Source organism: Onychostruthus taczanowskii, unplaced genomic scaffold (genome assembly GCF_017590055.1).
Source record: "Onychostruthus taczanowskii isolate IOZ18803 unplaced genomic scaffold, ASM1759005v1 scaffold74, whole genome shotgun sequence".
Lineage (NCBI taxonomy): Eukaryota > Metazoa > Chordata > Aves > Passeriformes > Passeridae > Onychostruthus > Onychostruthus taczanowskii.
Genome location: NW_024505229.1, coordinates 1,099,740 through 1,112,939, shown reverse-complemented (window position 1 = coordinate 1,112,939; position 13,200 = coordinate 1,099,740). Strand labels below are relative to the sequence as shown.

General features: G+C 44.6%; 1 protein-coding gene across 4 annotated transcripts in view; it reads right to left on the bottom strand.

The window, feature by feature from the left end:
- SRGAP2 (SLIT-ROBO Rho GTPase activating protein 2) overlaps positions 1 to 13,200 on the bottom strand; it is a 99,771-nt gene that overhangs the window by 46,132 nt on the left and 40,439 nt on the right. For all 4 annotated transcript variants that reach the window (XM_041422596.1, XM_041422597.1, XM_041422598.1 and 1 more), the window contains exons 5-7: positions 5,046 to 5,108; positions 1,386 to 1,601; positions 202 to 330 (exon numbers count right to left, since the gene is read on the bottom strand). In XM_041422596.1, coding sequence (XP_041278530.1) covers positions 202 to 330; positions 1,386 to 1,601; positions 5,046 to 5,108 — 408 coding nt within the window. The remainder of the gene's footprint in view (positions 1 to 201; positions 331 to 1,385; positions 1,602 to 5,045; positions 5,109 to 13,200) is intronic.

Here is a 13,200-nt window from a genome sequence, read left to right as displayed (position 1 = left end):
AGAAAAGCTCCTTGTCTGTCTAACAGAGGTGGCCACCTGACAAAAGCTCTTGGGACAGCTTCAGGACCAATTATCAGCCCACTGTCACCCCCAGGCTGCCCAGGCCAGCTGTGCAGAGGTTTCCAGCTGTGCAGAGGTTTCCAGCTGTGCAGAGGGAGGAGAGGGCTGTGGGAGGCTCCTGGCCCCAGCAGCAGCACTTACATCAATGAGATCAGACAGGTCATGGATGTAGTACTTGAACACAGAGGCATTGGTGGCTTCCAGGGCCAGCAGATACTCATTCCTTGCCTTAATTGCCTTCAGTCTATTTTCTGTGTACTTTGCTTGGCGCTGAAAGACAACAAAAACCAGAATACAGCATTAAAAGAGGTGAGCAGCACTCTGAGTAACACCAGAGAGCAATGAACAAACCTTACTCTGCTCACACACATTTTGCCCCATTTGATTTCCAGTTTTGCCAGGACTCCAAGACTTAAAATGCAAATGAGTTATTTAGATGTGTTTAAGCATTGCTACCCTGGATTCAAAGTCTTGAGGTTGTGGGATGGGGAAGATTGAAAGAGGAATGAAGGGACAAGGGGGTTTAGGAGGTGATGGCCCAGCTCCAGCACCACCAGAGAACCCCATGAGGGTCTCAGGGCTGCTACAGACACCCCACCTCTTCCAAGGCCTGAACTTGGTCCTTCCAGAGCCCAAATCCATCCAAAAATAACCCCTTCCCTTCCATGGGCTTGAACCTTAGAGCTGCACTGCTGGAGTCACCATTGAGGCCACTGGTTCTGCCCTCAAAGCCAGTCTGGGGTTGCTGGGCTCCCTGGACAACAGAAATAACCAGATCAACCAGGAATTCCAGCAGGCAACTGCTGCTCTCCCACTCTAACCTGGTTTCAGCTTTTTGTGCCATGCACATCCCACTTTTTTTGTGCACATCCCATTTTTGTGCACATCCCATTCGCTGGGATAACACAAACTGCCTGTCCTAGAGGAATCTGCTGCTGGTTTTGCCTTCCCTTCAGCTGGCTGTTAACAAAACCTGCACCAAGAGTGAGATTTGGCTCTGAGGAGGGAACCAGAGGCTCCTGTGCAACTGCTGCTTTCCCACTCTAACCTGGTTTCAGCTTTTTGTCCATGCCTATCCCATATTTGTGAATACCCCATTTTTATGCACATCCCACTTTTGTGCACATCCCACTTTTGTGCAGATCCCACTTTTGTGCCATGCACATCCCATTTTTGTGCCCATCCCATTCACTGGGATAACACAAACTGCCTGTCCTAGAGGAATCTGCTGCTGGTTTTGCCTTCCCTTCAGCTGGCTGTTAACAAAACGTGCACCAAGAGTGAGATTTGCCTCTGAGGAGGGAGCCAGAGGCTCCTGCCAGTACCTTCTCCTTCATCTTCTCGATTTTTTTGACAGAGCTCCTCCGGACGTGTTTCTCCTCAAACTTGACATTGGAGGTGGAGTCAGGGGAGCGCGGGGTCTGCTTGTCCTCCTGCTTCACTGACTTCCCAATCTGCTTCTCCTCCTGCTTCTCTGCCTCCTTCAGCTTGCTCTGGGCACTGATGCTGTCGGCGTTGTACATGTGGTAGGTTTTCATCACCTGCAGAACCAAACCCAACACTCAGTGCCCGGCTGTTGGTCTGCAACACCTGAACCAGGAAAAAAACCCACTCAGGGGAACTCCCCAGGTCAGAAAAGCAGGGCAGTGTCACTGTCATATTTTCTAAAAAAAAATCCCTTTGCCAGGATTTCTTCTCCTGGGAAGCTGAGAAGCCTCAGAGAAAAATGTAAACAATAATTATCTGATTTGCTTCTCCCGTGTTTTGCTGCTTTGGAATGTAGCCTAGAGATTGTTTATCCAACAGGTGGTTGCTTGATTAGTTTCATGTGAATTGTTTTAACTTAATGACCAATCACAGTCCAGCAGGACTCTGGAAGGAGTCACGAGTTTTCATTATCATTCTTGTTAAGCCTTCTGTCTGTATCTTTTATTCTTTGGTATAATTTTAGGATAGCATTCTATAATATAATAGAATAGAACAGACATAATAATATAATATTAAATAATATAATATAATAAATAATAGAAATAATAATACAATATTAAACAATAGAATAAATAATAGAATAAATAATATTATATTATAGTATATTATATATAAATAATATAATATTAAGTATGTAATATTACAATATATAATATAATATAATATAATATAATATAATATAATATAATATAAATGAACCTTCTAAGAACATAGAATCAAATTCACTCATCTCTCCCCTCATCAGGGTTGTCTGCAAGTTCAGCAGGGCAGGAGGTGCCTGAGAGAGTAGGGCTCTCAAAATGGGTCTGAAATCCAAGAGGGTGATTTGGTGTGTGCCTTCTTGCACCAGGCAGAAAAGGAGGCACAAAAACAACAAAAAAATAGGCTGCAGACTAATCCAGCCTCCTTGACTGTTCAAAGGATGTGATATGGCAGGAAAATGAGAGCTTTTCATCAGCAGGTAAGGTTTCTGAAGGGAGCCCTACCAGCCTTTCATCTGGGTGGATCAGAGCTTTGAACAGCACAGCATGGAAATCCAGTCTCAGCACAGGGGGCTGCAAGAGCCACTCAGGTGGCACTTGTTCAAATCAAATCTGGGGCATAAAAGTACTTCTGGGTATCTTATGTAATAAAAAAAATTATATAATAAAATAAAATTATAAATGATGAGTAAATTATTAATTGTATATTATGAATAAATTATAAAAGTATAAATAAAATAAACAAAAATAATAATAAACAAGTGTAGTTCTTGGCTTTAGGGAAACCTGGACCTCGTGCTGTATGGACAACTTGTATTATAGCACATTTTTATTAGTAAATATAGATAAATATCCCACCCCCAGTCACAAAAATCCCATTTGTTTCATGTGATATTAATGTCTAGATTTGTGTTAAGCAAATAGAACCAAAGGACAGGAGGTCTAAATCAGTTTTTTATCCATAAATGCAAAGCAATTTGAATCCCTCACCTAAACAAACAAGATACAACACTCACAGGGGGCAAAAAAAAAAAAGCACAATTGCATGAAGCCACCCATTCCAGCAGCAATAAAGGCTCCACTTGTGAATAATTTGATTTATTTCGGATGAAAACCCGTTTACAGCTATTTTGCAGCAGAACATAACACAATTTTACCTAAGTGGGCTGCGTGCTCCCCCTCTGCAGCCATCAGCAGAGGTCCCAGATTCAAAGAGACTCTGGATTTAAACATGAAAGGGAATGTGACTGCAGCCAGTGCTAAAGAACATCCTGAATAATTCACACCCTGCACTCCCAGCCCCTGCAGATGCTCAGACTATAAAGCAGGCGTTTATAATTACAATAATAGATGCAAAGGAGTTGCCTTTCCTCTCTTGCTCAGAGCAGAGCTGGCAGAGAGCAAAAGCAGAGGGAGAAATCCCAGTTTTGGTGGGTTTTTAATGGTTTTGTGCCACGCTGGCAGCCACAGGCTCTGGTGTGGGGACACTGCTGAGGGCACAGGACAAAAAAATTCCAGGCTGGGACATCCCTCTGTGTGTTATTTGTGTAGAGAAAGTAAAGATTTCATCATTTTGCCCAAAAGCAGGGATTCTGCCAATCCTCTGGATATGGAATTAGGGAATTATTGAGGTTGGGAGAGACCTGCAGGATCATCCAACCTTTGGGTGATCCCCACCTTGTCACCCAGGCCAGAGCCCTCAGTGCCAAATCCAGGAGAAAAAGAGGTGGAATTATTTCTAAAAGTCCCAGTAAATTCAATCACTGGTGGAGTGGCTTTAATTCCTGCAAAAAAAGCATCTTTTAGCACCATCAGAAGTGGCTTTTTGCCATGGCAAAGCTTTTCTGGTGAAGGGACAATTTAGATCTCTGCAGCAGGAGGAATGAATAAATAAACAGATTTCAGATTCCCAGCACTGCCATTAAAAACATCAATACCTTACTTCACTTTGTTTAGCAAATTCTGGAAGCTCTTCCCTCCAGGGGTAATTAGCAGAATTCATTATTTGGCTCAAAAAATGACCTGTCAGAGCCTGGCACCCAAAAATGACCCCCAGTCCACGAAGCTCCACTCCAGAGCCACTCCAGATCAGAAATTGTTCCTAAAATCTGTTTTTTAGCAGATTCATGTCCTACCTTAGGATCCCATCCATGACAGGACTCAAAAATTGAGCCAATTATGCCCTCAAATAGAAAACCGTTTCTGGAGTGCTGATTTGCCTGAATATTTGGCTTTGAGGCTCTAATTTTAGCAAATTGTAATGAGACAATTCCCTCTATACATTTTACTGATACAGGAAATTTCAGGGAAGCCCCTGAAACTCTGTAAAACTGATTTTTACCCCAAATTTCACCACAGGGTCAATATGTCACAGCCTGAGAAACAACCCTGGGTCACCTTTTGGAAGGAGGAAGGGCAGGATATAAACCTCAGTGTCATGACCCAACAGATCACTGAGGAAGGACAAAATAAAAGACATTTTGAGCCACTGAACACTGAGTTCTGCTTTTAAAGAAGAGAACTTGCTCAGCAACAGCAAAATTTTCTTTAAGCAAGAGGTTTTTCCATTCAGTAATGTGAGGAGAAGAAAAATCCCCACGCAGCACATGAGCCCTTGGGGACAAATCCTCCCTCCTCTTCCTCCTCCTCTTTGAGGTCTCAAGTGGATTTACTGAGAAATAAAAAGCAGAGATAGAAAATCTCCCTCTAAAAGGAGCTCTTCTGCTGAGAGCTGAGGGACAAATAATCTCAGTGGGTGCCTCTGAAGGCTCACACCACACAAAGACCACGATTTTTGGCATATTTGGAAATAATTCTCCTATTTCTGGCTCTCATCACTGCAGCAAAGTGTGTGAAGGTGAGACAACACTTAGAGAGCTGAAACCACACGGGGACAGAGGGGAAAAAAATGGGATTTATGGAGCTTCAGAGCAGGGATTGCAGCCTTTTCTCAGGCAGAAGTCAAACACTTCTCCCTTCTGCCTGAGGAGATGCCAAGAAATCAGTTTGATTTACCGTGTAGAGTTCATTCAAAACCTTCATCAAGTCCTCCTGGAGCTGCAGTCCCACTTCCTTGCTCTGCAACAGAAGAGAGAAATGAAAGTTAATTGAGGAAGATGCTGCAGAGGAAGTGAGCAAGGGGCATCCACAAATGATTTAGGCACAATTAAGCACCACTGGTAAATCCAATCAGTGCCCAGCCCAGGGGCACTCAGTGTTATGCTGAAGCAGGGGTGTTAATAAACTGAAATCTCAGGTGGGCACAGTCAGGGAGAAAAAAAAAAAGAAAAAAAAAAGGGGGAAAAAAAGGAAAAAAGGAAAAAAAAAAGGAAAATAAAAGAAAAAAGGAAAAAGAAAAAAAAAAGAAAAAAAGAAAAAGAAAGCTCGATGGAACATAGATGGAAATTTCCAGAGAACATGAGATTTTCAATTTTCAAGTCTGAAAATACAGAATTTTCCCATTTTCACAGGATCAAGCAAGACTGTGGATGCAGGACAGCTTGGTGTGAAAGCTGAAGAAAAGCAGGACAAGGAAACCACCACGTAACAGGAATAACTTAATTCAGTTTATAGATTTTATTCATTCACGGCAGCATTTGCATGCTCGAAGCCTCGTGTTACAAGTGTTCCATATCTACTGGGGCAAGCAAATTTGATAAACTCAAGATTATTTATGCCTACAACATTCAGGAAAAGAAACAGATAAAGAGGCAGTGCAGCCAAACCCAGGCTTAAACCAACATTTCTGCCCAGGAAGTCGAGATAGTGCTAAGCCATGAGGAAAAAACCCAACAACACTGAGAAATTGGAAAGCCAGAAGAGAAAGATTATCTGATTGAAATTTAAATTATTCTTTGCCCCACACTGTCCAGTTCAGCAGTGCTTGGAGCTTCTGAGATTAAAAAAATTGCTTTATTAGAGACTTTTAAAAATTATTTTGGGGTGTTGTGGTTCAGACCAGCCTGGCATTGCTCTGTTGGGATTCACAGGTATCCAATGCCCAATCCTTTGGATTTTCCACATGTTCCAATCACATATTCCTCACCCTGCTGCCCAGGTGCTACAGGAAAAAAGAGCATCAGACACAAACACTGACAAAGAAAAGCTTTTCCTGAGGAGTCTCTAATTTAGAGAGACTTTCCTGATTCCAAACAGGGTTTTCTCCCCACAAATATCCTCAATTAAGTGGATATGGCAGGGAAAGGTCCCTGCTCCAGCAGCCCAGGGAACCTCCCAGCTAAAAGCAGAGCAGAAAACGTGTTTTAAACCCAGCAGGGCAGGCAGATGCTGAGCTGGTACCTGGCTCAGCTCAGAGGCACAGCCTGTCCTGAGGCCCCTCTGCCCACAGAATAAATCTGCTTTTCTGCCCATTAACATTTGCCCATCACTTCACAATAGCCATATGTAAAAATCTGTCAGACTGAAAAGAATCAGTTTGTTCAGATACTGCTCTAATTTAGAGAAAATCACAGAGCTGGTGATTCCCAACCTCCAGGGGAGTTTGAGGAACAAACCCAGAGGATTTCACCTCTGGAAGCAGCAGGAGCTGAAGCTGCCCTGAGGTGATCTGGGATGCTCTGGCTGCCTGTCTTGGATTGCCAAGTGAATTGTGTTCTCTTTGCCATCTGTATGGCAGCTGTCTTCTGTTAATTAGGCAGTTTTCTTTATCTCTTCCACACCCACTCCTCTCTCAGCGGGGGACATCTGCTGATAACAGGCTGTGGAATGTCCCTGCATGGCTGATAAGAACTACAGCATCCACTGGGAGATGTGAGCCCAGGGGAGGAGCCAAGCATTCCTACCTGGATAGAATCTGAGATTCTGGAACACCAGCACGGCTTCTCCACTGGATTTCCCAGAGGAACAGCAGCTGCCTCTTCCACTGGATCTTCAGAGGAAGACTCCACCCTTCTACAGGATCCCTGCTCCAGCAGAACCACCCCTGGCACTGCAGGAGGGCTGCAGCCACAATTCCAATGGAACTGCTGCCAGCACCCTGACCCACAGGGTGTCAGGTGTGTTCTGACTCTGGCAGTGTTGTTTTAATTTACTGCATTGTTTATTTTTTTTCCCCTAACAAATAACTGTTATTCTTGCTCCCATATTTTTGCCTGAGAGCCCTTAATTTCAAATTTATAACAATTCAGAGGGAGAAGGTTTACATTTCCCATTTCAGGGGAGGCTCCTGCCTTCCTTAGCACACATCTGTCTTTCCAAACCAAGACACAGCCTTTTCCTCCTCGTGGAGGTGATTAATGGAAGGGACTACCTGGAATGCCCTGAGCACTGAACTTTTCACACAGAAGGAGCTTTCCACACACAACCCCAGTGATGCTGCAACTGCCTGGCCTGGCCCCATCATCTGCCTCTCATCCCTGCTCTTTCCAGCCCATTTTGTTCATTTCTTGCACTGAAAAATTGCTCATTTGCTGCACAAATTGCTGAAGCGTCAATTATATGACAGATTAAAATGAATGTTTTAATGCTGGCTGGGGTTGAAGGGGTAAAGATGATGCCACATTGTCAAAACACAAAATTCTCTGTGCTTCCAAATGAGCTCTCAAGAAAGGAGCTGCTGGATTGCTGGGCTGGAAAAAACCCTTCTATTAGGGTGAAGGTAAGACAGATCACAGGGGACATCAGAACAAGGGCTGTGCAATGAGCACTGTTAATGTAAAACTGTTCCCTGCACTGATTCCACAAAAAAAAAAAAAAAAATGTATAGGAGAAAAAAAGCTGAGCTGGCTGACCCTGATAAATGAAAATATATTGGAGGAAGCAGAAGGGCTTGCTTAGGAAAGTCAGAGGAAAATGGATTGGATGTCAGGAAAAAGTTGTTGCTTGAGTGCCGTGGAGGGAGGTGGAGGTGCACAAAGAGAATTTCCCTGAATTCCCACAGAAGTCCAAGTGCAGATTAAAGGCTGCTGACCCCACTGCCATCCAAGCATGAGAGATTCCAGCATCATGCCAGAATGTGCCACGGAATTATGAATAAAATCCATGCCAAGGAAAGACAACAAAGTGCTGGCAGTTGTGAATGTCTTGGTATCAATGGCTATTGCAGCAGCCAATTCTGTATTGTTCTGTATTTTCTCTATTATTCTGTGTGTTTTGCAAAGGCAGAACAATTCATTTTGTAAACAAGGCAATAAATAATAGATATTCTGATCAGCTTTACTGTGATCTACTCCTGGCTGTACCTGCAACCAAGTCTATCTATGCCTCCCTTAACATGAGGAAGGGCTTGGGCAACAAAACCTTAATTAATTGGCTCCCCTAATGAGTGGGTGTGTGTGGGGCGGGGGTGTCCCCACAAACTGTGAGTCCTTCTCATCTGACCAGGCTAAACCCTTCTCTGTAGATCTGGGAGATGTTCTGCCTGGAGGAGCATCCTTGGGACACGGCACGGAGCTCCCTGCACACCTGAGGATGCAGAGCGGGGCAGCTGCTCACCTGGGCTGGGCAGGGAGAGGTCACAGAGACCTCAAAGATCATCGAGTCCAACCAGCCCCAACACCTCAACTGAACCCTGGCCCCCAGTGCCACATCCAGGCTTTGTTAAACACACCAGGGATGGTGACTGCACCACCTCCCCGGGCAGCCATGCCAGAACTTTATTGTTGGATTATGCTCTTTCCTGACTCAGAGATGGGGCAACTGAGAGGGGTTTTAAAAACTTTTATTCCATTTTCAGTCTCATGTGAAGGGTGAGACAATACAGGTGTTATAATTCACACCATCACAATCAGAGATTAACTATTTCTTAATTACAATACATTATAAGTGTTTCTTGGCCTATCAGCTTTTGCCACTCCATGCTGTAAATGCCTAATTCTCTACAAATTCATTTCCCACACTTTATCACTCTTTCTGTAAAAAACTTCTTCCTAACATCCAGCCTGTATTTCATTGGCACAGCTGCAGGCTGTGTGCTCTGGCTCTGTCAGTTCCTGCAGAAAGAGCCCAGCCCAGCTGAGCACAGGCACCTTTCAGGAGCTGTGCAGGGTGAGGAGGGCACCCCTGAGTCTCCTTTTCTCCAGGTGAGCACCCCCAGCTCCCTCAGGGGTTCCTCTCACGGTTTGTGTTCCAAACCCATCACCAGCCTCGTTGCCTCCTCTGGATGAGGAGGAGGAGGAGGAGGATGATGATTTCTTTCCTCTCAAACCAGGGAGGTGATGAGCACCCCTTCCCTGCACACCAGGGAGGTGATGAGCACCCCTTCCCCTCCCTGCACACCAGGAGAGCACCAGCAGCACCCAGGGAAGCCCAGCAGGATGTGGCAGGAAGGCCAGGCTGGGGATGCAGGTTTTCCCCAGCCCAGGAGGCTGCTGTGAGCACACACACACTCCTTTGTTACTCCAGGGTGTATCTGCACCATGTGCAGGGCTGGAGGTTCTGCCACCCCTGGCTGGAACATAAATTCCCAGCACGGGCTGTGCCAGCTCCTCAACAGCCTCTTTGTTCCAGCCCTCCTCCCCTCCACCTCCCCTCTAATTTAATCAAGATGTTTTTGGGATCTACTGCGGGGCTGTTCCGCATTCCACCCGACATTAACGACTTCAGCTTCCAAATATTTGGGGGGATAATAAAGAGGAGAGCCCAGGAATGCTGTCAGCATTCTCTGCCCTGATCTCCAGCCCCAGCAAGGTCCTGCCAAGCCTGACAGAAAGATGGGATGGCTTCAAAATCAACATTTCCTCAGGTGTGTTCCCCATAAACCCAACAACAGCTCAAGCCACGGGAGGGTGAATGTGTAACACACCAAGATAAGAGATTTTTATCTAATTTGCTGCCTCAAATTATGTCAGAGAGTGACAGCTGGAGCTGGAGTCCAAATCTGCTGATTCTGGAACCACTCTGGAACAATATCGGGTCTCTGCATCTTTTTAAAAGTAACAATTAAATATGCCCAAGTGGAGAATAAACATGAAATATTCCCATGTTGTTTGAGTGAGGGTAAGGATGCCAGGAGGGGAGCAGGGATGTAGCACAGAGGCACCAACTCTGCACCTCAGTGACAGCTTCACCCATGGCATTTGCACATTTACAAATTTACACCGTGATGGAAACATATTTGTACAAATGCCCAGCTTTTTAACCATTACACTCGTGTCATGTGGTGGCTTTTCCATGTGTGGGGTGCTTTAAAATTTGTCATTTTCTGGTACCAGAGCAGCAAGAGGCACAGTGCAGCTGTAAAGTAGGTCATGCCAGACCCCTTCAGTGAATTAATAATTCCTTTTCCTTGATTACTGCAAGGCTTTTAACCAACTCATTGTGGATTTTTTATTTCACATCAAACACCCTGCAGTGTACCAGGAGATAAACTGGGGGGTTTTCCCACCATCAAAGTTCTAAACAGGAGAATTTCAAATCCTCAGATTGGTTTTCTTGATTCCAGCCAGGGTTTTCTCCCCATAAATATCCTCAATTAAGTGGATATGGCAGGGAAAGGTCCCTGCTCCAGCAGCCCAAGGAACCTCCCAGCTAAAAGCAGAGCAGAAAATGTGTTTTAAACCCAGCAGGGCAGGCAGATGCTGAGCTGGTACCTGGCTCAGCTCAGAGGCACAGCCTGTCCTGAGGCCCCTCTGCCCACAGAATAAATCTGCTTTTCTGCCCATTAACATTTACCCATCACTTCACAACAGCCATATGTAAAAATCTGTCAGACTGAAAAGAATCAGTTTGTTCAGACACGGCTCAAAGTGAGGCTTCCACAGTCCATTCTTTTAAAAAAAGTAATTTTCTTTTTTTTTCCCCCTTAAATTTGAACAAGATTATCAGGCTGTTTCTAGGAAAATTTCAAAGAGACAACACAGAAAGAGTGATTAAAGAGACCAAATTAAAGAGGCTGCTGCTCAAAGGTCTATACATGTATAAATAATCCCAAGGGATCCCACTCAAAAGATACATCTGGAGGCAAGAAAACCTGATAACCATGCAAGGAACAGGAATGTTGTTCCATGCAGAGAAATGAAGGGTCACATTAAATAGAGAGGGTGACAGGGGGATAGAGGGAAAAAGGGAAATCAAAGCAGGAATCAGCACAAGTAGAAGAATATTTTGTGTGGAAAAAAATACATATATAAATATAAAAACAGAGAGGGCAATAGGGATAGAGGGAAAAGGTGAAATCAAAGCAGGAATCAGCTCAAACAGAAGAGTATTTTGGGTGGGAAAAATCCCAGATATATAAATATAAAAACATACACAGATATAGATATGTAGAAATAAATAAATAAATGGGCTGTGCTGAAGGAGGACGAGCAGGAGGAATCAAAGGGAGATGAAGGAATGAAAAGGAGCAGACATCAAAGCAGGATGATTTTCCAGGAGAGGGAGAGGTGACCAGAATAGCAACGCTGGTGGCATCAGGGCTGGGAACTGCAGCCCTGTACCAGAGCCAGCCCTAAATCATTAACCCTGCCCAAACAAGAAAACATCACCTCCTCCCCAAGGTGGAACTATTTGTCACTAGGACAACCCACAGTTTTATTTGCTGGAAATGTGGTTATTTCACCATTTATCTTCCACAGAATCGCACTGACACCACCCCTGGGGGCAGAGAAATCCCAGAGTCCCACTGACAGCACCAGGATTCATCTTCAGGACTGTCAGAGCAGCCAGACCCTGAGCAGCAGCATCTCCCACCAACACCTAAAAGTGAGAAACCAAAACAAGGGCATGGAAAAGCACAGTGCTCCAAAATTCCTTCACCTCAGCTGAGAGCTTCCAATCGAAACCCACATTTGGGGCACGCAGCTCAGACATGGCAAGGCCCTGCAGGAAAAGGGACTCAGGGAAGTAAACAAAGCCCAGAGGCAGGGGACAAGGGGCTGACACACCGTGTTCATCCAGCAGCACGCAGGGCTGGCTCTGGCAAAAAGCACAGCTGCTCTTATCAGCATAGATAGCTTTGAAGTGGCTGGCAGGCTCCCATCCATCCATCCATCCATCCATCCATCCATCCATCCCTCAGCAGATGAGGATCTATATCACCCTCCTCTCCACATTCCATGGAATTATTTGCAACCTGAGCAGTTCCCAAATTTCCATTTGTAGATTCCCCATCAACACCCACAGCAAGGCAGCCTGGCTCTGCCAGCAGCTTGTCCCTGTTTTTAACCCAGGAAAAGGTAAAAAAGGTGGAAAAAGTCCCTTTTTTCTTTGCTTAAAGTTCAGAGATACTCTGCCATCCTCTGTGCTGCTTTGGGGATATTTTACAATGTCACTAAGTGGGGGTTATAAATGGGTAACATTTCTTTAAACCCATGGACTGCAAAGCTGCTTTGCAATATTTTAATCACACACCTCATCTGTTTTCTAGCCTGCAGTACCTTTTGTACCAATTCAAGCTGCTTCTTGCAGCTCAGGAAGGGAAGAGACTCCAGTGAAAAAGCACAAATAGGTCCATGTCAGCCAAATTTCTCTATTTATCAGCTGCTACCAGATAACAGAGGATGCAATTTTTGGTTTTAACCACCCAGCACAAGCGGAGTTGTAATCAAACACCTGATCTGGCCTTCAGCCAAGCTGGTATTCCTGGCAAACAGCCAAAGAAGTAGTTGGGGATTTAACAACAAGTGCCTTTTGTTTGCACAAATTAATGTGGAGTTTGCCCTTGGCCTGTGAGAAACAAACCAGAGAGGGCATTTTGCTGCTAATTGGTTATTTATTTGTTTTTATTCTAGTCCTGCTGCCCAAAATGAAGTATAAACATGGGTTTGCCCCGCTTTATAAGGGGCTGAAGATAAAGTTGCCATTTCCAGCCAAACTGGGACAATATCAATTTCCAAGTAATGCTTTGCCAAGGCATTTTCCAGGCCACCTTGCTCCAGCACAGCCCTCGTTGAAATTCAACAGGGAGATTACTCCTCCTTTGGAGGGATTAGAGGAATTGAAGAGTAACTGCCATTCAATAATCCCATGTAAGTATCTAATCAACCATAATGTAATTACCAGAAAGTTTTAAAAGGTCAAAGAGGCCTCAGTGTGACATAACTTGAAAAGGAGAAGATTGCTCCTCTGCTCAGACAATGACTTAGGGAAAAGAAGAAGTCAAAGAGAAACAGAATGTGAAAGTGGAACGTATTTCTCATTCTCCATTAAAAACTCAAGAAACAGGCAGGAGAGAGGGAACAGAACAGATTTTGTTCTGCTGATGCCTCAG